This window comes from Onychomys torridus, chromosome 3 (assembly GCF_903995425.1).
Source record: "Onychomys torridus chromosome 3, mOncTor1.1, whole genome shotgun sequence".
Lineage (NCBI taxonomy): Eukaryota > Metazoa > Chordata > Mammalia > Rodentia > Cricetidae > Onychomys > Onychomys torridus.
In genome coordinates, this window is record NC_050445.1 from 158,529,202 (window position 1) to 158,553,602 (window position 24,401).

General features: G+C 44.5%; 1 protein-coding gene across 1 annotated transcript; it reads right to left on the reverse strand.

The window, feature by feature from the left end:
* Nucleotides 1-3,432: 3,432 nt before the first annotated feature.
* Nucleotides 3,433-14,988, reverse strand: Pthlh (parathyroid hormone like hormone). The gene is made up of 4 exons (XM_036182072.1): nucleotides 14,368-14,988; nucleotides 14,028-14,152; nucleotides 7,956-8,372; nucleotides 3,433-3,910 (listed from the first exon to the last, which is right to left on the reverse strand). Exons 2-4 carry the CDS (start codon nucleotides 14,126-14,128, stop codon nucleotides 3,901-3,903), a joined length of 528 nt encoding a protein of 175 aa, XP_036037965.1. The 5' UTR covers nucleotides 14,129-14,152; nucleotides 14,368-14,988; the 3' UTR covers nucleotides 3,433-3,900.
* Between the last annotated feature and the right edge of the window lie 9,413 nt (nucleotides 14,989-24,401).

Sequence of the window (24,401 nt, forward strand, 5' to 3'; positions counted from 1 at the left end):
AGTTTAATTAAAATGCAATTTTAAAACAAAACCCATCTGCACTGCACGCGCTTTAGGGACTTACACAGAGACGTGAATGTTCGCATCCTGATGCTGGTGGGTCCGGTTGGGAACTGTGTACATTAATCTTCTGTCAAAAGAGCAGCGTGCCTCGTCTGCACAACTGGGCCCTGTGGGTAACTTCTATGCTGTGTATTCACGGGAAGAGAACCTGATATTTTAAATTCCCCTCCCTTCCTGTGGGAGGTTGCTGTACCCTCAACACAACGCCTTACTTCTTGTGCTTAAGGAACTGGAAAAGTCCCTGTGAACCAGAGGCTGAGGAACAAAGGATACTCTGGTGCACGGGGTGGAGAGCTTGGAGCTGTTACTCCCTAAGCTTCCCTTTACTGGAATGAGAGAAGGGCATGAGGTGAGAAACACCCCAAACTCAGAACCATTTTTTGCCTCCAGCAGAGGCTTTGTTTAATCTTCTCAGTATTTTGAAATCTCAAGGAGAATTTTCTGGACACCTACTGTGTGCTAAGGCTACCTTGTAGTGGCTAGGTGCTGGATATTGAACAAAGAGATCTACAAGGTGACTAGTAGGCAGCAAGAGGCAGTGTTTGTCTCGAGTAGTGAACCCCAGCATACAGAGGCAGAACTCTTTGGAATATCACTTTAGTCCCTGGCACTTAGAGTTTTCATTCTGCCTTTGAAGAGCTCAGTTGAGACTTCATGAGTAACCTGGCACCTGGCAACTCTATAATAGAATCTTTCATGGTAGCCTTGTATGTAATAACTTCTGGGTCATGAAAGGAAGGGAAACATTGGCACTTGGGATGACTTTCATCCTTAGTTTCAGGATATGCTTTAGGAACACTTCCTAGTTCAAGTTCCCGATGCAGTCTCCAGTACTTACAGAAGACAAGCCCCTTCTGGCTTGGCTTCTGTCCACAGTGAGTTCTGTCTTACCATGAACTTTGTGGGCAGAAGGAAAAGTAGCAACTAAACCATAAGGAAGTTGTTCTAGAATTCAGCTGTAGGTTATCCAAAGGTAAAACCTCTGGATGGAATAAGAGTTCTGCAATTTCTTATAAAAGGCTGTAGTAGTTCAGGTGTGTCAAGGATGGTTGGGCATCTATGATAGGCGGTTAAGTGTTTAGTTAATGGACAGATATAGGACAGAAAATAAAACCACACTTGATCGCTGTCTTCATCTTGAGCCTGTTACATAGTATATTAGAGGGACTTGGATTTGGAAACATTGGCTCTTTCTGTCCTTGTGTGAAGTGAACATACTGTACTAGTACTAGAAGTTGCTTTGAGCAGTCAGCACTGTGAATAGTTACAGATACCCTAACCAACATTGTATACAGTCTTGCTTTCTCTTAATGTTCAATTTCTTTACATTTTCAGATTGACACTGTCAGTAGGCCAAAGTAATGCTTGTAACAAGGAAGGAAGATGCCAGTGTTGGCTTTTAACTTTTCCAGATGATACTGTTAACCTGAATTTTTGCGCAGAACATCTGAGTTATGTTATAAAGTCTCACAATGATGAACTAAGGAAACATGGGAAAGTGTACAGGTTTTACATACAAGTGTGTTAGGTGTACATCTTTTGGCGCTAACTCTACATTTATAAGTATACTGGATGCTTAGTTAACACCAGATGAATAAAGATTAAGTGTTCCACTGTCAGATTTAGCTTCCTTTTTTTATAATTTCAGAGTACTTAGGCCAGTTCACCTTTACTTAAATTTCTGCTACTTTATGAATGTCATCTAGGTCTAGGTTAAGCAGTAGTGATGCAGAATGTAATTTGCTACATTTATTTATGTTTTTTTTTTTTTTAGTTTTAATTTTGCGTTTGTGTTTTTTCTTTCTCTCTCTCTCTGTCTGTCTCTCTCTCCCCTCTCCCCTCTCTCCCCCTCTCTTTCTCTTCCCCTTTTTTAAAAGACATTGAGACAGGGTCCCTCTATTATCCCTGGCTGGCCTGGAACTCACAGGCTGACCTCAAACTCATGGAGATCTGCCTGTCTTTACCTCCCAAGTGCTGTAATTAGAGGTATGTGCCACCATGCCCGGCTTAGACACCTCTTTCATGGGTACACCTTAGAAAGATTAAGTGCAGTCTTACCAAGGTTTAGACTCTCAGATGGAGTTTTATAAAATGGGTTATAGCTGTTTGTTGAAGTGTTCCAAAGTGCATTATGCAGGGCTAATGTATTCCTTAACCTCCAAATATCCTGTAGATGTGAAATCATCTCTGATAACCATAAGTGAAAATTAGTGCAATGTCTCTTATTTACCTGTCAATATAGGTTTAGAATTCTTACAAATGGTAAGAAGAATCTTGTTTTGAAGGCTATGAAGCCAGAGACGATATTGATAAAGCCAGTCCAACCCTTATTATGATCTCCCTACGTTTCTTTCTTTTTCCCTTAAAAACACACAGTGTTTGCAACATTTCATAGTTTCATGTAGATAGTATTGTGTTGATTTGTGTATTCTGTGCATTGGTGTGGATGAACCCTGAAGGAAGGTACTCCATTTTTACTTCTTAAGTGCCCTCAAACACCCGATAGACATTGAGTAGGAGGTTGGGCATTGACAGATCATTCCTGAGCATGTGTGTGTTTAGTTTGGGTTTTGCTTGTGTGTCCTATTCTGAACACGGTTAAAGAACACAATTTCAAGCCAGGTGGTAGTGACACATGCCTTTAATCTCAGCTCTTGGGAGGCAGAGGCAGGAAGATCTCTGAGTTCAAGGCCAGTCTGGTCGGTAGAGTGAGTTCCAGGACAGCCAGGGCTACACAGAGAAACCTTGTCTTGAATAACAACAAAACAGAACACAATTTCACCTGAATGTAGAGAGAGAAAGAGCTAGAGTGATGTTCAAAGTGGAGAAGGGGTTCCCTGTGCTGCTTCAAGTGTGCTGTTGACATGCTGAGCTCCAGAGACTGAGGCTGTCCTACAGCTTTCGAACCACGCACTCTTCTTCCTCTAGCAGGAAACCGTGACCAGCAGAATTCCCAAGCAGATCTTTGTTATTGTTATGAATGAGAGCAAGCTCTTACAAACTAAATTTTACACTGGCAAAATTTATTCAGAGTCTTGAAGTCTTAGGCCCTCTTCTGTCTGGGTCTTAACTCTGGACAGTCCTCTTTGACCTTTTCTCCTGACTTCTCTGCTTATTTTTTGCTCTGTCTTGTCTTCATTTCAACTTGAAATCCAGGATGTTCAGCCATTCTATTGACTTGCACTGAAATATTGGATGAAGTACACTTTAAGTGGTTATTAATTAAAAGCTAATGTGGGCATGTTGGAATATATGCCCATATCAACATATTAAGCTTGGGATGATATTCAAGTAGAGCTTAAAAAAAATTTCACTATGTTCTTCAGATTAGAAACTTTAAAGAATAAAAATCCACATTGTGAGTCATGGTATACTTAGATTATATTTTATTAGACATTCTTTACAGATTTAAAATATTGCCATTTTCACATGCACAGAAAGAAATCAGTCTAGATAATTATATTTCAGCATTCATTAAAATCAACCACAAAATAGAGACACTTTTTCATGTTAAATTCATCAACATACTCGATATGTATACCTAAAGTGCATTATGTTACAAAAAATAGAGTCAGCAGCACCAAGATACATTTACAAAATAAATACATCATTTGACAAAATAAATTATGGTAACAGTGATAATAATAATTGGATTAGCCTTGGCAAAAAAAAAAAAAAGAAAAAATATTCACATGACCAATGTGGAGTTTCCTGGGGAGACAGTTTGATCCCAATGCATTTACAGTATGTACAGGCAATAAATATGTCTACTACTTTCCATATGTTTACTATTACAAAATCCTGTAATGTGTCCTTGGAAGATCTGCGATGAAAATTTCAATGCGTCCTGTGAAGACAAGGAAGGGAAGAAAAGAGGTTAATCTCCCTTACAGAAGGCACAACCTGCAATAAATATGCGAATGAGAAGTGTGGGGACTCAGAGGGAAGGGATGGTGGGACCTTAAGCTGTACCCCATGGAAGGGACGTGCCTGGGGAACCTCAGCTATGGCTAGAGTCCTTGATCCAACTGAAAGGTCAGCCCGTCACACAGAGAAAAGGAATCTAACTGAGTATCTAATTGACAAGGGTGAGGACTACTGCTCGCCGGCCAGCACATCAGGAAAGCAGCTCGGTGAAGAACCTGGAGATGAAGCCAGGCTGGGCACTGAACACCAGAACTCCTCACTTAGAAGTTTACTTCCCGGCAATATCAGATTTGACTGACCCAGAGTTCCTTTATTCTGTGTGGGTGCTCATTTGGCTGTGCACAGTGATGGAGGTGAGTGTGGGACATTGGACACACATGCTATGTTCATGTGACAAGATCTGTCACCTTTGAGCTGTCTTTACACATTCATAATGAGGCTGATATTGGATTTCAGTCTTCAAAGACAAAGCTAATAATTATTTGTCTCTCATGTTCTGGTATGTTTGAATGGGTTTTTCAAAAGAAACAAACTTTTTTTTTTTTTTTTGAGAGTTTCTTACTGTATATCCAGGGCCAGTCTCAAACTTGCAATCCTCCTGCCTTACCCTCGCAAGCACTGGGATTACAGGTGTGTACCACTATACTCTACATAAAGTCTATTTTAAATGATAAGATGCCTAGGAATAAATTGAGTTACCATTGCTCTGTCTGTGTATTTATTCAGAGTTAGTGCTGGGGCTCATGTATTTTCTAATTAGCATGGTCACAGTGACAGTGTGTCATGTGTGTGCTCTCTCTTTCTCTGTAAAGTCTATTTCAGTGAATGAACACATATTCATTTCTAAGGAAATGGTTTCAGAGTAGGAATTGATTGTGTCATTAACAGACAGATAGATGTGTGGGTGTGAGAGTAAAAAACTCTTGACCATTTTGGAGTATCACAATGCAAGTCAAAGAAAGAAAAGTTATCAACATGTAGGGTGTCTCACGGGGCTGACTCTTCACCAGTAGTTTTGGTTGGAATATTTAAATAGCCCCTAAGTACAGAGAAAAAGAGAGTTTAAGATGAATATTTGAACTGGATAGATGTTAGCACTAAAACAAAATAAATAAATAATACTTCAAAATTCACTAATTTGTGTACTGTACTGGCAAAAATGTATCTTACTAAATGGCACTTATTGAATTGAGTTAAAGAGTAACAAAAGTGGGAATTAATAGTATTTTGAACAATTATTTTTCTCAAAAAGGAAGGAAAAGGGAAAAACATATCAAGGACTAAATTTTCACCCTATCTAGGCCTTACTTAGATCTTTCTTTCTGAAATTTTCTTTATTAAAGGTACATATTTGGAAAAGCTAAGTAAAAATGATTACATGACCAACATGAAAGTAGGTGTGTGTATGTGTGTGTGTGTGTGTGTGTGTGTGTGAGAGAGAGAGAGAGAGAGAGAGAGAGAGAGAGAGAGAGAGAGAATGAGAACTTAGAATTTCAGCTTTTTTGACAACTGAAAAGTTTTCATATTTTCTAGCTCAGTATTTTGCAGGTCAAATCATGATTTTCAATAAATGAGACCCCGCTGCACCTGGGTATCTTGTATTAAACATCAAATCTTTTAATGTAATCTTAAAACTTAAAGTTATATATTTCCTTTGAACAGTTAGTAAGAGAGGTCATTTTCTTTAATAAACTATATAATAATATATGCTAAAGCTCCTGTGTGCTGACCTGTCAGACCTCTAAGTCATCATATGGCAATGATGTTCTTAAAAGGTTGGTCACTTACAGACCTTTCAGTCTTTGCATATTCTGAGCAGCACACACATGGTAGGTAGGTTGTGTCGTGACTCCTTTCAGCCTGTGCCTGGGTTTGCTTAGGCCACAACCTCATTTTTACCAAATGCATTTTAATGAAGTCTTAGCTCTGGGCAGAAGAACTAATGAGCATTGATTGTCAGTAATTTTTCAGATACTGGAAGACCAGTGAAAACTTTAAAGGAAAAATGTATTTGTGAAAGTCATTTATGCTTCTGTTTTTCTAGTTCTAATATAGACATATGTATACTGTAAAATAACTGATGAAAGTGGGATGTGGCCATAGAGTCCTTTCATTAGTTATAAATATATACGTTATATTTATATCTTAAAGTACACTGGGTATGTCAGTGAGTCAGGTCCCATTAGCCAGTTGCAGAATAGACCATTGACTGTGCTTGAGAGTTTTTTAATGCTGTTGCACGTTGAATAATGAATCTGTAATGTATTTAGTATTACTTCTGTTTTATTTACTGTTTCTTAGTGGACTTTTCAAGACAGAAATGATGGTGCATTGATTTCGACTCCCCCTTGAACTCTATAATGAGATTATGAATTTCATATGCTGTGTTCTTGTGTGACTTCCCTCTTTCTTTCAAACCCCACAGAAGTTCTATACTGAGAAATTAAAAAGCAAAAAAGAAACAAAAACAAAAAACAAAACCCAAAAGAAAACTCCAGCGGGTCTCATCAGCAGATGGACACAGAGAGGTCTGTGCCAGCACTTCCCTCGCTCAAGCTCTAGGAGATGGAAGACAAACCTTGTTGAGGTGAGGGTGCATTGTCCAATTGCATGAACTAACTCAGTGTCTCCAACTGTGAGGTGTTTTGGTTTTCTGTCTTGTAAAATGAAAGTAGTATTTATCCCCTTTTGCCTCACAGAAACTGACCGTTTGCCATATAAATGCACAGCATACACATACATGTATATCATGTAAACAGAACTGAGTCTCTGGGTGCTTATAGCCCTGTAGTCACTCAGCTCCATGAGCGTGGAAGTTCTTCACAGAAGACAAAAACAAGTCTTAGACTGAGTCTTCATTTGCTCAAGGTGGTGGATGTTAATGTTGGACCAAGACCTAACCCTCAGTTACCTGACTTTATAACCTGTGAGTGCCACGAGTCCCTGCATCTGTGTGTCATGGGGAAGCCAACTTCTAGATGTGATGGCTCCTTATTTCTTACTGTGTTACTAGGAGAAAATCACTCCAACTTGCTGGTATAAAAGTACACGGGGAAGCTTAAACCTAAACTAAGACTGAAAAATGTCAGAAACCGCCCCGTTTTCTTAAGCTGGTAGAAACCAGAATTAGATGTAATTAAAAATAAAATACACGTGTTTAAAAAATAACTTAATTTGTTTACATCAAAATAAGTCAGAAATGTAATGAAATACATTTAATTAAATAATGTGTGAATGGCTCAAAAGGGTGTATATGAGATACTGCCTGGCCATGTTGGTGGAGCCTATCAGGGCCTCCTGAGTTCCTCCTTGAAGAAAGAAGGAAAGAACAATAAGAAAAAAGCTATCAGGAAGGTTTTTCAAGATGCTGACATGGAGAGCATGAATAATTTCTCTGCCAGCCATGATGAGGCTTACTAGGTTCAGAAGCTCAGGTAAGAAATGGAATTACTATAATTCTGTTGGGGAAACTTATAGTCCCAGCGTTTGAGAGGCTGGGACAAGAGGATTGATTGTTTTGAGCTCACAGTCAGCCTGGGCTGTGAGGAAGACCCTGCCTCAGGAATGAAACATACAAGCAAAAACCAGAAGAAGGGAAGGGGAAGGAGAGGAGGGGAGGGCGGAGGGTGGAAGGTAAAGGAAGGGGAAGGAGAGGAGGGGAGGGCGGAGGGAAGGTAAAGGAAGGGGAAGGAGAGGAGGGGAGAGGATGGAGAGGACAGGAAGGTAGAGGGTAAAGGAAGGGGAGCAATGGAGGAAAGAAGGAAAGCTGGGTCAGAGGGAGGGAAGCAGAGAAATTAAATTGTTTATGGAGTACTAATGAATAGGGCTGGCAGTGTGGCCTATATTGGTTTTAAATTATGCGTCCTCAGATCAAGATGTAGAATTAAAGAAGGTTCTGGGTCTGTTGGACCATGGCCGAGGGAGGCGGGGAGGGAGGGGGACCCTGCTGAGCACAGCGCTGGTACCTTGAGCTGGGCTCCAGCGAGGTTTTGGAGGTGTGAGGCAGGGGGTCCTCGAGCAGGCCTCTCCCAGCTGTGCCTGTCCAGGCAGACCGAGTCCTTCGCTTCTTCTTCTCCTGCTCTTTGCGCTTCCCGGGTTTGCTCTTCTTCTTCTTCCCTGGCGTTTTGAGCGGCTGCTCTTTGTAGTTCTCCACCTTGTTGGTTTCCTGAGTTAGGTATCTGCCCTCGTCGTCTGACCCGAACCGCATGGGGTGATTTTTGGTATTGGGAGCGGGCTTGGAGTTGGGGGACACCTCCGAGGTAGCTCTGATTTCGGCTGTGTGGATCTCTGCTATCAGGTGGTGGAGGAAGAAGCGGCGGCGCAAGTCTTGGATGGACTTGCCTTTGTCATGAAGTAGCTGATGCTCGGACACTGCGCGTTTGCTGTCAGGAGAGAAGGCAGCGTCAGCAGGGGCCGCAGGACTTTGCCAGCGGGTCCCCTGCAGGGGAGTGGTTGGCTTCTAGTCTAGGAAGGGGAGACCTTGGAGCCATTCCCCAAGTCTCACCAGGGAACAGGAGCATTCTGTATAAATGGGGTTCATCTGTATAAAGTAAAGGGGTCATCGAATCCAGCTCCCATGCCTGCTGAAAACACCATGATTCTGTCATGCTCAGGCATAGAAATGAGGCTCAGTTACAAAGCCCTTGCCCAGCATGTGCAAGGCCCTGGGTTCAATCTTCAGCACTGGAAATATGTAATAAAGAATAGAATAAACAGTTGTTCTGAGGTATTGCTGCAGAAAATCTAACCAGGAGATGGATCCTAACTACAAGCATCTCATCACAGCTCCCAGAATTCTGTTGGAGAAACAAACCCAGGTGTCCAGCTCCCTGCTTTTCTGGGATAGATCCCATCCCAGGAAATGCAAATGAAGTTGCTCTACGTGAGTACCCTCCAAGCTTACACAGGCACATGCACACTGTAAGACCATGATCTGAACACAGCAAGTGTGAGAGTAAGAGGCAAGAAAGGCTGAGGGAAGACTGAATGGGAAGGTTGTCTAGGGAACCATGGGGCCAAGATGCAAGAGTATAACATGTATGATTACTCACCAGGAACCTGTATGTGAAGGTTGAGGAAAAGGGGCAAGATAGATAAGTTTTCCCTAAAGGAGTATCAGGAGGTCCATTTCTATACTCTGCTTCAATGAGACCCCTCTATTCCTTTGGCACTTCAGTGTTTTCTTTTTAATTAAAAATCTCAGGGGCTCAGTATTATGGGGAACACCTATAATTCCAGTGCTTGGGAAGCTGAGCTGGGGCCCTGGTGTGAGGCCATCTGTATTTTAGGATGACACACATTACTCTTGTCACACCAGTCATCAGTTTGCTTCAACTTACACATTCTTCCTTCCTTCCTCCCTTCCCCTCCCCCTCTCTCTTTCTTTTTTTTTGAGGCAGGTTCTTCCTATGTAGTCAGGCTGCCTTGGAAACTCTTATGGCCTCCTGAATGCTGGGATCATAGATGCACCACCATCTAAAAGCTTTTAATTAAGCTTTGGACCAAATCCCAGTCTTCGCCAGTGGACCAGTGGTCTGAAATGGCTTCTCTTTGGAAGTATCTGAGTGGATTTTGCAGGCCCACTTCATAATCATTCTTACTTTACTCCCACAAGAGTGTTTTGGGCCTTTCTGCCTTTTTAATAGAACTTCACCAATTCCTCAGAGAAATGTGGATAATAAACAGCTTCATTAGGCCCATTTTAAAGATGGGAAAGATGAGGTGTGGAGAGGAGATGACTTTTTCCAGTCCACATAAGGAATGCCACAAAGCAGGACTTTGATTCTTGAAAGTCAAGATTATCTTTTTAATGCCCTCAACACTTTCCCAAGCTCAAGCAAGGCCAAAGCAAGCACCTCAGAGTGGTGACGAGAAGTGTGGTGCACAGCATATAAGCCCCATGACAGTGGACTGACCACATAAATGTATCATAATCCTTGAAGACCAACTCCACTGAAAGTCATTTCCATCACCAAAATAAGAGGTAGGATTCTCAGAGCTTGGCTTATTGTGGTGGTGGGGTGGGGTCAGTTTGCCAGCTTCCTTGTGGTATTTTGGTATAGGGACTGACTTTAAGCCATATAGCTTGTTAAAAAAAAAAAAAAAAAAAAAAAAAAAAAAAAAAAGACATGACTTCATGGAAAGGAATTTAACAGGAGCCTGGTTTAAATGAGGCATGACGGAGGCTTTCTTCCTTTCTGAAGGTGCCACATGTGAATAGATTAAAATATCTTACTCTGGTAACAGTCAGTAATCTGGAAACTTTTAATAGGCTACAAATTTGAGGTTTGGGTCCAATGTTTTTATATCCTCTAATAACATTTTTAAAGGACGGGGTTGCTGGTGTGACAGCTCTCAAACACGGAGGCGCGTTGTAAGTATCTTTTACCAAAAGGTTACATTAAAAAGAAACTTTTGCTGATAACTAATCATTGTAGGGACTTATTTCTTCCCCAATTCCTGGCTGTTGTCATTCTCTTGTTCAAGCTTATTACACAGCTCAATTCTATCTGAACTTGGAACCAAACCTTTAGTGGTTGATCTGTTTGAATCAAGTCACCATTGCCCCTGCCTCTGCGACTGGCCTGGGTGTCTGTCATCCTGGTCAGTCTGGCAACCGTGAGTCATGGCACCTTCACAACTTAAGAACTGTACTTTCCCAGGATTGTTTTCATGGGAAATGCAGCAATAGTTTACCCTTGTGTTTTATAAAACTCGAATAGTATGGTATTTAGTACCTCTCCCATGAGGTGCAAGGCCCTTATCTTCTTTTGAGAAGATATTGCTAGCATAGTAGAAAACACTTAAAAAATTTTTTTTCTGATGTGTATTTCTGCTATATAGCTGAGAATGACCCTGAACCTCTGATCTTCCTGCTCCTACCTCTGCTGCGCTGTGATTATAAGTACACCACCATGCCTAGTTTACATGATACTGGGACTGAACCCAGGGATTTATGCATATGAGGCACGCACTCTGTTGTTATCTGAGCCACCCGCCCAATCTAGAAAACACAAATTTTCTTAGATACTAATCTTACACACAGTTAGATAAACTACTTAATATTTTAAATACAACTGCCTTTGAAATACTGTGGTCACACATACCTGTCTGGGAAATTAGAGGGGCAGAAGAACACAGCATTATCTTTATCATCAATGGGAAATAAGATCCATGGAATGATCTACTTCCAAAATAAAAGATGCCAAGATTATTGACATGAACAAACAGTATAGATCTTGGTTGTGTGGAATAAATTAAGGGGTTTTCAATGTAGATAACTATGAAACACATTAGCTGCATATATGACATCAATCATTATCTGTTACTCATGAAGTCTGTAAACATTTCTTATAGCACAGTGGCTCACATGGATCTTATTATAGACCTAAGACAAATAAGTATATTATGCATTATTATCTTCTTTGATTATTGTTTTAAAAAAGGCAAAAATTTGGGTAAAATGTTTAACGGACATAACTTGGACTTTAGTCAAAACACAACTGTTCTGATAGAAAGGGGGTTTCCAATGAGGGAAATGAAGTATCTAAGGAGCTATCAAGGAATGGGAACAGCAGTCATGGAAATTTCTCTCCCTGAAGCCGCCTGAATGCACTGATGTGAAGATTGGAGGATGCACTAGGAGTCTGAGAAAGTTCTGTAGTCCAGAGAACAGAGTGAGGGTGTTAGAGTGAGTGTGACTCACAATGCTTCCTTCCAACCCTATGACTCAGTAGAAAGTTATGCCTTCATTATGTGGAGTAGACCCAATCTGGCCCAAGCAAGACAGCCTCCTCCATCTCCTGGGGTTCCCTTGCTATACCAAACATGGAGGAACCACTAGCCACTGTGTTCATCCACACAGCAGCAATTGTTCACCCTAACTTACCAGTCATCAACTTGATCATGAACTAATCATTAATATTCACCTTTAAACAGCTCAAGAAGCACACTTATGATAGTCTCCTATCTCTAAAAAGGTAAAACTCTCTAGCTTTAAAAAAAAAATCAATACATCTTCAGTAGTGTCCCTAAAATCGGATACTAATATGGTTTGATGGTAAGTTAAAATTTCTGATCTTGGGAATAGTAGGTAAATGTTTTGCTCAGTATACAGAATGTACTGTTACTTGGCAGCCATGCCAAAAATAATGAGTTTTTTTTTTTTAAACAACTCCATTTGGCTGTGATGATTTAACAAAAATTTCATTTGCCAATGATTTCAACTTCCTTGAAAAACCTCAGTTTTGATGTGATGAGCTATTAGCCATTAGGTATATGAATGTCTCATAGTTTTATAACAATAGCTAAGTGTAAACGTTTAACTACAATATTATATTTCACCTACAAAAAGAACTAGAGCAGAGTCCCCGGCTGCCAAACTGTTTCTGGTGGGTAGTTTTGTAAGGTGCAACAAAGAAAGAGTTAAAAATAGCTGTAAGGACAGCTTAGTGCTATTTTTATTCTGTCATTGTGGACTCAAGCATGGCTCATTTGCTCTTTCTCAAAAGAGAAAATAGGTATTAAGCGACTTTAAAGAAAAAGTTGGCTCTGTTCCAAGACAGAAATTCTTAGCCAAATAAATACAGTATGTAAGTGTGCTTTTTTTTTTTTTCTCAAATCCAGTTCATCTGTATTTATATTTGGATGTTAGGTAATTGAATTTCACACAAGTCTCAAAATGAGTGAAAAGTCTGAAGACAATTTTTAGAAATAGCCAAGCAGAACACTCAGTCTTAGGACACAATACTGCTTTATCTCCAGCACAATGTTCTACACAACTCGCCTTAGGAGATTCATAATAGATTTTCATTTCGGTGCCAAGATCCAGACATGTCTAAAGTAATTTCATTTAAAGATTTTCTGCCGAACTAATAAGAATAGACCAAGAGCAGCGAAGAACAGTTGCCTTTTTGTACACCCTTGGGAATTTACAAGAAGCACCAAGAACTGGCCTGTAAATATTAGGTAGATATTGCTATTTCTATTGTGAGGCGAGCAAGTCCTCCTTAATGCCTTCTCCAGAGTGAAACTCTGCTCAGTTCTTAAACCTTATGGTTTCCCCATCATGAACACCGAGAGCAGCCCCAAGATGATGTTATACACACACACACACACACACACACACACACACACACACACACACACACACACACACGGCGATGAACTGCTATGCCCCAAATACTATGAAGACAGAAGAATACTCAAGCACACCTTTAACTTCTCAAACACTGTAGTGATCTTTTGCTGGTATAATTGGCTGTATGCTTATCTCAAAGTCAAAATCACTCTTCTTAAAAAAAAAAAATCACCAACTGAGAATGTCCAAATACAAGCTATCAGTCCATAATGCAAATATTTCAACTCTGGACTAAAGAACCATTAGTGATAATTCCAGGGGAAAAAAAGTTTCCACACCTAAAGTCCACTTTGGAGGCAAGCACACCCGCCTTCCTGAATGATATCAATACTAAAGTTGGAAGTTTGCCACTGAAAAGTTGCTACTACTAAATTATATAATATGATTTGTTATGTAACATAGTCCTGTTTTATATGCTTAAAATTATGTCATTCATAAAAAAAACACAAGGTTTTTGCTTTCCACACACAAACTGCCACCCACATTTAGACATGTCCACGCGCGCGCGTGCACACACAAGCACACCAATGGCTCACTCTGGAATCCCTCGGCTTTCTGTTGAGTTTCAAACGCTCCCTGGACGGTAAAGTAACCTTGACAGTTTCCTGCAGGCAGAGATCTTACGGACAAACAGATTCAGGGAAAGGCTCCCTCTTAAGGAAAGCCACATCGAACTTGTCTCCTGCCTGGTCTGTCTAGGTGTTTCACTGGCTCTCCAGACAACTCTCCTAGGCTCAGTCCCACGGTGGCAGGTACCAGGGAGTGACTGTGACTGTATCTAACTCAGGCTGGGAGCTCCGGGATGGCTCCAAGCCCTGGGCATCAGCATGGCTCCAGCCTGGCCACCTCTGGCACTGGCCTTCCCCACCCTGCGCCCCGGGGAGGACTGGGTACTTACAGTCTGCGGCTGAGCCCCTCCACGGAGCGCCCGCAGGAGGGCACGGAGTAGCTGAGCAGGAATACCAGGACGCTCCACTGCTGAACCAGCTTCCGCAGCATCGTGCCGCTCACTGGCCCTGGGACCTGCAAGAGTGGAACCTGAGGGTCAGTCCAGGCTCTCCATCTCTTCCTCGCACTGCCCCGCTCCCTTTTCTGGAAGCCTGTGGCTTCCCAACAGCCACTCCAATGTCGAGAGCATCTCACAAGTTACAAGGAAAAAAACAAAACAAAACAAAACAAAAAACCAAGAACAAGAAAAAGAAAGAAAAAAAGTTTCTCTGAAGCCCCTGAGCACTTACTTATGTAGGAATCAACGCCTCCAACTGTGCCGCTCCCAAACCACACAGGCAAAAAGGGACCGAGAGGGGAAAAAGCAACTGGAGAGCTTCCTCTGAAAGAAGAGCGAAACCCTGAGCGTTTTACATAGGCGTCGGGGATGCGTGGCGCTTTGCCGTGGCTCCCATAGCAATGTCTAATTAGTCTTGGCGGAGCGGTCTGGGGTTCTTGGGGCAGGGCAAACCCCTTCCTCAAAAGCGAGTGTCCCGCGGGAGTCAGCTACCCTGCGACCGGGGCCTCTGGGTGCACAGCCACTTGCGGGAGAGCGCGTATATATACATAACTGTCGGTCTACCTCCTCCGGTGGGCTGGTTGCTTCCGGAAAGTTGATTCCACAACGCCCTTGAACAAGTTGCAGGCGCGCGTGTCGTGGATGCGAGGGCCAGGTGGCCGCGAGGGCGGGTTCCGGCGGCGGGGCGGAGCGGCCCAGCTGGGGCGGCGCAGGTTGGAGAGGAGCTGTGAGCCCAGCCCGAAAAGGTTCACACGCTCTGGGGCCAACCTGCTGAGAAATGAGCTAGTCGCAAAGAGGTGGCGCCCGAGGAACGCGCGCCGGCGGAGCAAGGGCGAGCTGGCCGGCGGGGGCGGGGAACATAGGGGAGCCCGAGCCACCGAGCCCCACCCCAGCCCCAGCCCAGCGTGGGCCGATCTGAAGCTCTCCTCCTCGTGACCCCGCCTGCCGCTGCCTGAGTTGCAGGTCCAGGAGCCCTGGTCGCCAAGGGCGAGTAAAGAGGAAGACCCGGTGGCCTGAGAATCCCAGGAGTCCCAAGCTCGCCGGCAAGCTCGCTATCTTGCAAGCCAGCATTCCTGCCTGGCCTGGCCCTCTCCTGGGGAGGGGACCGTCGGCTAGCATCCAGGAGAGCAAAAGCGATGTCTGGACTTGCTGTTTGGGAAAGTCTGGGGACATCACATCTGGAGCGGGTCCAAGTAAGAGTGCATGGGCAAAGATGAAGACCCACTTTGGTATCGCAGAGCAAAGGACCGGGAGCAAGCACGGAGTCCCTCTTACCCACCCTTCCTCTGAGAACCCACTCTACGCAGCTGTAGATTCAATGGGTGACCCTATCCCAGTTGCTTCAGCTTCTCAATTCTGCTGGGCTGGGGAGAAAGCTGTGAGTTACTGGGTCTTATCACATAGCAAAGGGTCCAGCGTTGTGGGTGGGATCTGGTTCCCCCAGGTCCTAGATTCTGCAGAAATGAATGTGAGAGCCACCAGACAGCCCGGTTTCATCAGTCCCTCTAGGAGGCTAGTGTGATTCAGACATTTAAGATTATGGGAGCCTGACTATTGTTAGGCCTGGGCTGTACCCCTGATGCTCTACAGACTTCTAGGGTGCGTGAAGCCTGGACTTCTCATCCATCCCTTGCCCTGAGGTATTGCTGCAGGCCAGCAGTTAAGGCTTTCAGCTGTCTTGGGTGGGGTCCCCTCTCATCAGAAGCCCTTGTTTCCCTCCCTTGATTCCTTTAAACTTCATACTTGTAAAAAAAAAAAAAAAAAAGGCTTCCTCCTACCTTAAAAAAGAAAACCGGGAATTTCCAGAACTTCCTTTAAGTGGTTAAGAATTTGTAACTGTTAGACCTGTTTGCATGGCATGAACAGACAACCTTTGAACCTGCAACTCTTTGTGATAGCCCCTCCCCTAAAGGTGCTGGAGCCCTAGTTGTGAGAGCTGAAGCAGTGGAGACCTGAGAGAGGAAGGAAGGGACTCACAAGTGAGCTGTTCTGCTGACGTTCTTGAGCCCCGCTTAACACTAAAATGATATTTGCTGCCGCACCAAGGAAAAAAATCCAAAGTTACTTTGCCAAGTCTCAAATCACTCTGACTTAAAAAAACAAAACAAAACAAACTATTCTCCCCCAATAAAAGGCTGAAACAAAAACTAGATTCAAAATACGAAGTGGCTTCTGTTGTGCATACATCCTGCATGCAGGCAGCATACTGGGAGCTAAAGGCTGAACTCTATACGCTGCTTTATGTTGCTTTTTTCCTAATTAGACAACATTGACCCTCTTCCTCCCTCCCTCCTTTCTCTACTCCTTCACCCACTCACTTTTTTTAAAATGGAAAAGCATCATCCATTTTTAAAGAACTTCCTCTATTCCACACACAAAGAAGAAACTAAAGAGAAAATACAGACACAGGACAAATAAGGGGCTTTATCTTCTCAGACTCCCAACACTTCCTCACACTGTATTGCTTCACCTTTTCCTTGAGTTACAACCTCCTCCAAGTTCTGGCCAAAGAAGGGAGAGCTTGTCAGTCTCCTTTAGAGATATTTGTTCTGTAATGAATTGCAAACTTCCTGTGAGTGGTCTTTTCAGTTATTAGAAAGCAGGCCCTCCCTCCAGGTGGTCCTTGTTCATTTCTTGCTGAAGTCTTTGAACTGAATTTGCATTTCTTGAGTAAATCTCCCTCAGCATCTACCAATTCTACCCAAACCCCAATTCTTTGCCTTGGCTGCAAAGGGTGTTTTCTGACATCACAGTCTAATTCCTGTGTTAGGACAGGAGACAGTAAGGAAACATGGTGGGAGCCCAACCTGCAGGCTTATGAACAGGACACATGCCTGACCAGGTGAGAGGTAGGCTTCCTGCTACACAAATGCAGTGTGGCGAACAGGAAGGCCTGTCCCTGTGGGTTCACACTTTATGGGAACACCCAGCTCAGGCAGTCTCCAGGCTTCCCTTCCTATCTCCAATGGCAGTTTCCCAAACCCAGCTCTGAAAGAGGGGTCACATACCCCTAAAGTTCATGCTGACCACCAGTTTATAGGCATTACCTGCATGTTTTCTCTTTGGAAAGAAACAAACAGAAAACTCAAAGTTGTCTTTAACTCTGTTTTTACTTCCTACTTTCCTTTTTGGGTTGAACAATAAGCAAAGAAATAAACATTAGATTTACCAGTATGAGTTGTGCACTCGGATTTAGGATTAGCAACCAGGTCTCACATCTGTCTGCCTGTAGCTCCATAAAACAAACAAATACACTCACCCTTTCTTTCCTCTGGCCACTTTGCTATTGATAAAGAGAAGTTACTATCTCAGCAGGGTCCTCATTTGCTTCCATGGGATCACAGCTCTGTTGGATGAGAGCTCAGTGAGGAGGAGGCTAGAGTCAGCTGACCTCAAGGTTGCCATAAGGGAAAGGAATATGAGGTTTCCATCCATAGGGGAGGAAAGAATTTGCTCATAATTGGTATGTAGTTAAGTGAGAATGGGATTCTGCTAATACTTGGAAGGCTGCTCCAGGGAAGGGCTGAACAGTTTGCCAGGCTGCTGGGGTCCTCTTGTTGTTAAAAAAGTGGACCCTACCTGGAAAATACTCTGTTTTCTCCAAATAGGACCTGGAAACCCATATAAGAGACACTTATTCATCCAGGTACACTCCTGGTGGAGCCCAAGATGATGATGAAAAGGTCTTAGGAAAACAGATTCCCAAGGTTCCACACTTGTGTACCTTCACATCCATGGCTAGCAAGACATATCTGAGGAATAGCGAGAGAGAGGAGAAGAGGAGGGAGGGAGGAAGGAGAGAGAGAGAGAGAGAGAGAGAGAGAGAGAGAGAGAGAGAGAGAGAGAGAGCATCATTTGGGCTGCTGCTCACTGGAAGCCCTTTGCTGAGTTAAGTCCTTGGCTTCCCTGGACAGACAGTTCTGGGCTTGCACATGACCACAAAAAAGCTTCGAAGATGCCCCTGTTCAAAGGACAACCCACAAACAGAGCATACCTTGGCATGCCATAGAAACTTCTAGCCATGGCCCACTTGCATGTGAACCTGGTGGCCCCACTGGGCTGCCTAGAGGGCCTCATCCCCAGGGTGATGCTGGGACCTTAGAAACATTTACTCCTCCAACCCCATTCTCTGCCCTAGTCCCCTGATAAAACAGGTCAACTTGCAGTCCCTCAGGCAGGAAGTCTTCCAGATACGGGCATGTAGGTGAGGCCTTACATCTGTTTTGCTTTTAGCTGCTGGTTGTATGGCTCTGGGTCCTGCCTGCTTTTTCTGGAATGTTTGTCAGAACTAAGGCCATGATAGAGCATGGTCTCCTCTCTGGCTTCTGGCTTTGTGGGCACACACAGCAAGAAGAGGTCAAACATCCTGAGGTGCAGTGTGTGGGGAGGCCGGTGTGTGTGTGTAGGCCAGGGGCGTTGGGGAGGCGGAGGGGGGGTGTGGGGAGGTGGGGTGGGGAGGCGGGTGTATGTGTGGGAGGAGGTGGGGGGGTAGGCGAGGGGGTGTGTGGGGAGGCGGGTGTATGTGTGGAGGCCAGGGGTAGGGGGGAGGTGGGGGTGGGGGGGAGGCTGGGGGTGGGGGGGAGGCCGTGGGTGGGGTGGGGAGGCGGGGGTGTGTGTGGGGGAGGTGGGGGGGTAGGCGGGGGTGTGTGTGGGGAGGCGGGTGTGTGTGTGAAGGCCGGGGGGTAGGGGGGAGGTGGGGGTGGGGAGGCCAGGGGTAGGGGGGAGGCCGGGGGTGGAGTGGGGAAGGCTGGGGGGGGGGTGCGGAGGCCGGAGGCTGGGGGAGTTGTGGTGTTATAGCAGCTGAACAGCAACATGCTCACATCCCTGTTTCTAGTGAAGAGGCAAGCTTGGCTTTCAGGACTGAAAGGAAGACTCTGTATAGGGCTGGGTCCTCTTGCCTTCATTTACCTAAGGTACCGGGGCTTGCTTAGTCGTCCCTCCTAAGCTTCTAGACTCCCCATGGCCAAAGTTTTGCTGACAGCAAAAGAACTGAGGCATTCTCTCTCCATTCTGTCTTGCAAAGAGGTGGGGAATGCTGGGTGTCTGGTGGTGTCACAGCCAGAGTCCACTAGCCTAATGCATGATGGCCCTCTGTTCTTGCCAGAGTAGACATGGGGAACAGTGTGACTCAGGGACAGGGGCTCAAGTTATTCTCCAAATCCTCTGAGCTGGGCTGTCTTGCTCCATGTTAGAAGTGTGATAAACCCCAGGGAGTCAAGTTCCTGATAGGTTAGGGCTGAGTAAAGGGTGGGTGGGATGCTCCTCTCTCCCAGCCCAGGGGCTCCTTCCTGCTACCCTTTCCTGCTCCTTAAAGCTCACAATTGCCAGAGGTCTAAGGCTGCCTGCTTTATGTCATTTAACACACACTGTGCAGCCAAGGTGAGGGTGAGGGGCTGCAAGGGAGAGTAGAGGAAATGAAGGAGTGGTTGGAGGTTCTCTGTGCCAGAGGTCTCCATCTGATGCTTAAAATCCAGTAGCTCCTGAGATCACATCGCAGGCACGGAGAGGCTGGCTCAGTCCCGCAGCCTTCTCCATTTGCGTGTCTTGCGGTGATCACAGAGGGGTGCAGAGTGTGGAATACTGTTTTGGGGTGGAATCCACCCTGCGGGTGGATCCCTTGAAGTTAGTGAGCTGCGCTAAGCTGGCTGGGGCAGCAGTGAGCTGTCCATGGTGGTTAGGATGCCTTAACTTGCGTGTGGGCAATCACAGCCAGCCCTGAGCCCTGGAGCACGGCTTGGAATACTGCCAGCACCTGCCTTGGCTGCACATGTGGTTGCCTATGCACAGCTTCTGCGAGATTGCTCACTCAGACACCATTTCTAGAGCACATGGTCAAACTTCTCCAGCCCAAATTTTGGAGTTCTGTCCAGCACCTTCCTGAAGCTGACTGCTCCCTGCCTCCCAGGCAACACCTCACAATCTTTAGGCAGCCTTGGCTGCCTTACCACCCTCTCTTCTCTGATCCACGCTTAGCTGGAAAATGAGACATGTCAATGATCTTGCCATGTGTGGGAAGCACCCACTACCTGATCATTGCATTTATGCCATGTGGTTTGTCCACAACTCTCCCTTTTCGAGGGGTGGAAACTGAGTCCCAGAGCTGGTCAAATAGCTCTGAGATTTCAGTCCAGTCATTTCCTGGGGATGATGGATGGTGTAGGCATTACTGACCAGAGGGTCATTTTCCTCAACCATCAGAGTCTCTAAGGCATGTAACCATGGGAGATTGCTTGTAGGTCTGTTCTGCACTGTGTTCCAAGAGACTCTTAAGTCAAACCTGAATTAAGTCCTTATACATGATAAGGCAAAGAATATTTTGACTTTCAAATTATTGTCTCATCTCACTTTTTGACTTCTTTTTCCTTGCTATTGAAAATTCATTTCCACTTGAATAATAACTTGTATATTGCAAAAAAAGCTATTGTAGATACTGATGACTCATATTTATATTCTGTTCTTTTATCTGTAGACTATAGATATGAGTATCCAGTTCATGAAAGACCTTCCATATGAGACAGGAGCTCAGAACACATATTTTAATGCCTTTATCCACTTTCTAGTCAGGATATGGGGGCCAGTGAGATGTCTCAGTGGCTAAAAGCACCTGCTGCCACCCCTGAGGACCTGAGTTCTATCTCCTAGACCTAGCAGTAAGTACAAAGTGAAAACAGCATGGTATTTTATTATTGTTTTGCAATTTAGGAGATTAATTTTCTTCCAGGAATTTTCATTTTTAAAGTTTCTGTGTATGTGTGTATATAAATCTTTGTCTGTGAGAATGCAGGAATGTTCATGCCACGGAATGTATGTGGTCAGAGCACAGTCTCATTGCTGGTCCCCACCTTCTGCCTTGCTTGATGCAGGGCCTTGTTGGTCGTTGTCCTGCTGTACACACTGTGCTAGCTGGCCTACGAACTTCTGGGGATTCTCCTGTCTGCATCCCAATCTTGCCACAGAGCCTTGGATTGCAGAATTGCACTGGCAGGACCAGCACTCCATGGGTTCTGAGGATTCAGACTTGGGTTTTCGGCCTTATACAGCAAGTGGTTTGCTGAACCATCTCTCCAGTTTGAATTCTGTTTTTCTTTGCACTTGTGCACACAGGAATACCACTCTCCTCCTTAGAGGCAAGATCAGTGGGGCAATCAAACATACCCACCATGCCTGGCTTTTTATGTGAGTCCCAGGGATCAAACTCAGGCTCCCATGCTTGCAAGACTCACTTTGTACAGACTGAGCCAAGCCTCCAGCCCCTGCTCTGTAAATTCTTTGGCACTTGCCCCCATGAGAATCTTTCTATGAAAGAAGATTTAATGATATAATGATATAAATGGCTTTCATTATCTTATACTTCATTGTGCATACAATTTAGGGTGTTCTTTCTTTTTAATGCATGTACATGCACGTGTGTGTATGTGTGTGTGTGTGTGTGTGTGTGTGTGTGTGTGTGTGTGTGCATTTGTACATGTGTGGCCACATGCATGCAGAGGCCAATGGTCAGTTTTAGGTGCTGTACTATCTATTCTGTTTTTGGGGATGGGATCTCTCAGGGAGGCCTGGGACTTACAGATTAGGTCAGGCTGGCTGTCAGGGATCCCTAGAGATCTGTCTGTTTCCCTGGGGTCACAGGAGATCTGCTATGGCTGACTTTTTGTGTGGGTACTGGGGATCTAGTCTAGTCATCACCCTACACAGCAAGCACTTTATCAGCTAAGGTATCTCCTCAGCTGCTGCTCCTCCTCCCCTGCCTCCTCCTCCCTTTCTCTTCCTCGTCTTCCACCTCCCCCTCCTCCTTGTCCTCCTCCCCCTCCAACTCCCCCTCCTCCTCCTCTTCCTCCTTTTCCTCATCTCCCTCCTCCCCACCCCCCCCCCCCTCCTCCTCCTCCTCCCTTTTATTTGAGACAGGATTTCTCCATGTAGCCTCTGTTGTCCTGGAACTCACTCTGTAGATCAGGCTGGCCCTGAATTTCTTTTTGTTTTTATATCCTGTCTTGATAACTTTCCATTTTCCTTTCTCCTACGATGATGCTAAGTCAGAATCTTTCCATTATGTTTTTGTTAATTCCTTTGCTTTCTGTGTTTTTGGCAGCTCAGGACCTTAAGCCTTGGTCATGCTAAGAACATGCCTGCTGCTGCAGTATACTCTTAGGCTTTAGCTTATTTCTTTTTAAAACAATGTTTCTCTATAAGTTGTTAATTTAGTTTTGAGGTCTCATTCTTTTATCTATTAACTTAAAATCACACTTATTAGAGAGTTTGACTCCACACCTCCAGCAGCTTGTTTGTATCTCCTGCTTTGAAGAAAGAAACCATTCAAATGTACTTCCCATGAACCAAAGCTTACATGTGAATGGAAGTGCTCAATCTCCTGAGTTCTGCTCACCTTCCCAGCACACCCACTGCTCTAGTCCAGTGCATGTTCTCGGGATATTTTTGGAACCACATTGACCCTGCTCACTTTTCAGAGATGAAAGCACACTTAAAATTATTTTAGATGTTATCCAAAATTCATGGGCAAAGCTCTTTGATCTATGTCTGGGAAACTTTCAGAAGCACTTGTTTTAAACTTATGGCAAAGGGTTGGGGAGATGTCTCCATGGTGAAAGCACTGAACATATAAACAGCAGGCACGAAGACCAGAGCTCAGACATTCAATACCCATGTAAATGCCCCTTGGGTACAGTGCCTCCCCCCCAACCCCAAAGACTAGCATTTGGAAGGCTGAAGTAGGACATTCTGAGTAAGCTGGCTTGATAGACTATTGTCTTAGTGATCTCTGGGGTCAGTTGAGAGGCTCTGCCTTAGTAAGTACGTTGGAAAATGAGAAAGGAAACTGTCAGCCTCAGACGCATGCACACATATACACGCATGCACATGCACTTCAAGCCAATGCAGGGTGTTTCATTCCCATTTCATCTCATCTATGTTTCTCTCCCCAGAGACTGGCAATTGGGAAGTATTTATATGAACTCTTGATGTTTCATAGTATGTTGGGGTTGGTAATATGGGGCTGGGGTGTAGCTCAGTGTTTATTTGGTGCATTCAAGGTTCTGGTTTTGCTTTAAAAAGGCAAAGCAAGGGCTGGAGGGATAGCTCAGCTGTTAAAGGCTAGGCTCACAACCAAAAAAGGCAAAGCAAAACAGTTTTTAGGTGGGAATATTTATGTTAAAACATTTCAACTAGCCTTAGCAGAATTCTGTCACATGTTGCTTCTACCAAGAAACATTTCATAGTTTAAAAGAAAAAAGAAGAAACTGTTTTTTGTAGAAAGGATTTAAGAACTCACTTGGTACCCCAGGCTGGCCTTTGAACTCACAGCAATCTGCCTGGCTCTGCCTCCCAAGTGCTGGGATTAAAGGCGTGCGCCACCACTGCCAGGAAAGGTGCAAAGCTACACAGAGAAACCCTGTCTCAAAAAAAAAAACTAAAAAAAAAAAAAAAAAAAAGAAAGGATTTAAGAGAGACCAACCCCTAGCTCCCATCTGACCCAGAGGTGAGTGACTCAGTTCATACCCAGGGAGGCCTGCCCCTAGGTCCCATCCCTGGGCCCCAGTAGTTCCAGGAGAAGACCCACCCAACTTGGCCCCAGTTACCAGTCAGCAAGTAGGACTCCTGCGGGAAGGTTCCCCTTCTCCAAGACCCCCCAGCAGACCCTGCAATCTACATGCCTTGCCCCCACACCCATCTGCCAAGAGTAAACTCAGGAGACAGGGGATCTGCCAGCCCTGATTAGACCAAGAGTGGCTTTCTGAGAAGTAGAATCCACCACCTCTCATTGGACCAAGAGAGGCCTCCTGAAACTCAGAATCTGTCAGCTCTGACTGGACCAAGAGCCCTGATAAGACCAAGAACGAATCTGTGAGTCACAGAATCAACTAGCTTGGGTTGACCCAAGAGCAGTTCTCTGAGACACAGAAGCTGCTTGCTCCAATCAGACAAAGAGCTAAGATTAGACCCAGAAGGCCCCCCTGAGACACAGAAACAACAGAGTGGACCAACAGCAACTCGCTCAGACACAGGCACCTTTTATACCTATTAGACGAGGAGATGGGTAGACACCAAGGCAGAAGTACATACGACAACATAAAGAGCAATACAGCATCACCAGAACCTAGCCCTCCTCCAACAGCAAGACCTGAACATCACAAGGTGGAAGAAGCAGAAGAAAGCAACCTTAAGAATAGCATCATGAAGATGCTAGAGGTCTTTCAAGAAAAAATGAAAATGAAATTGAGGAAATATAAACAAAAAAGTGGAGGAAATCAA

Excerpts from the sequence above, each read along its gene's own strand:
- Pthlh (XM_036182072.1), bottom strand. The coding sequence starts at position 14,128 with ATGCTGCGGAAGCTGGTTCAGCAGTGGAGCGTCCTGGTATTCCTGCTC. Across the intron at positions 8,373-14,027 it reads GAGGGGCTCAGCCGCAGACT|CAAACGCGCAGTGTCCGAGC; the intron begins GTAAGTACCCAG and ends CTCTCCTGACAG.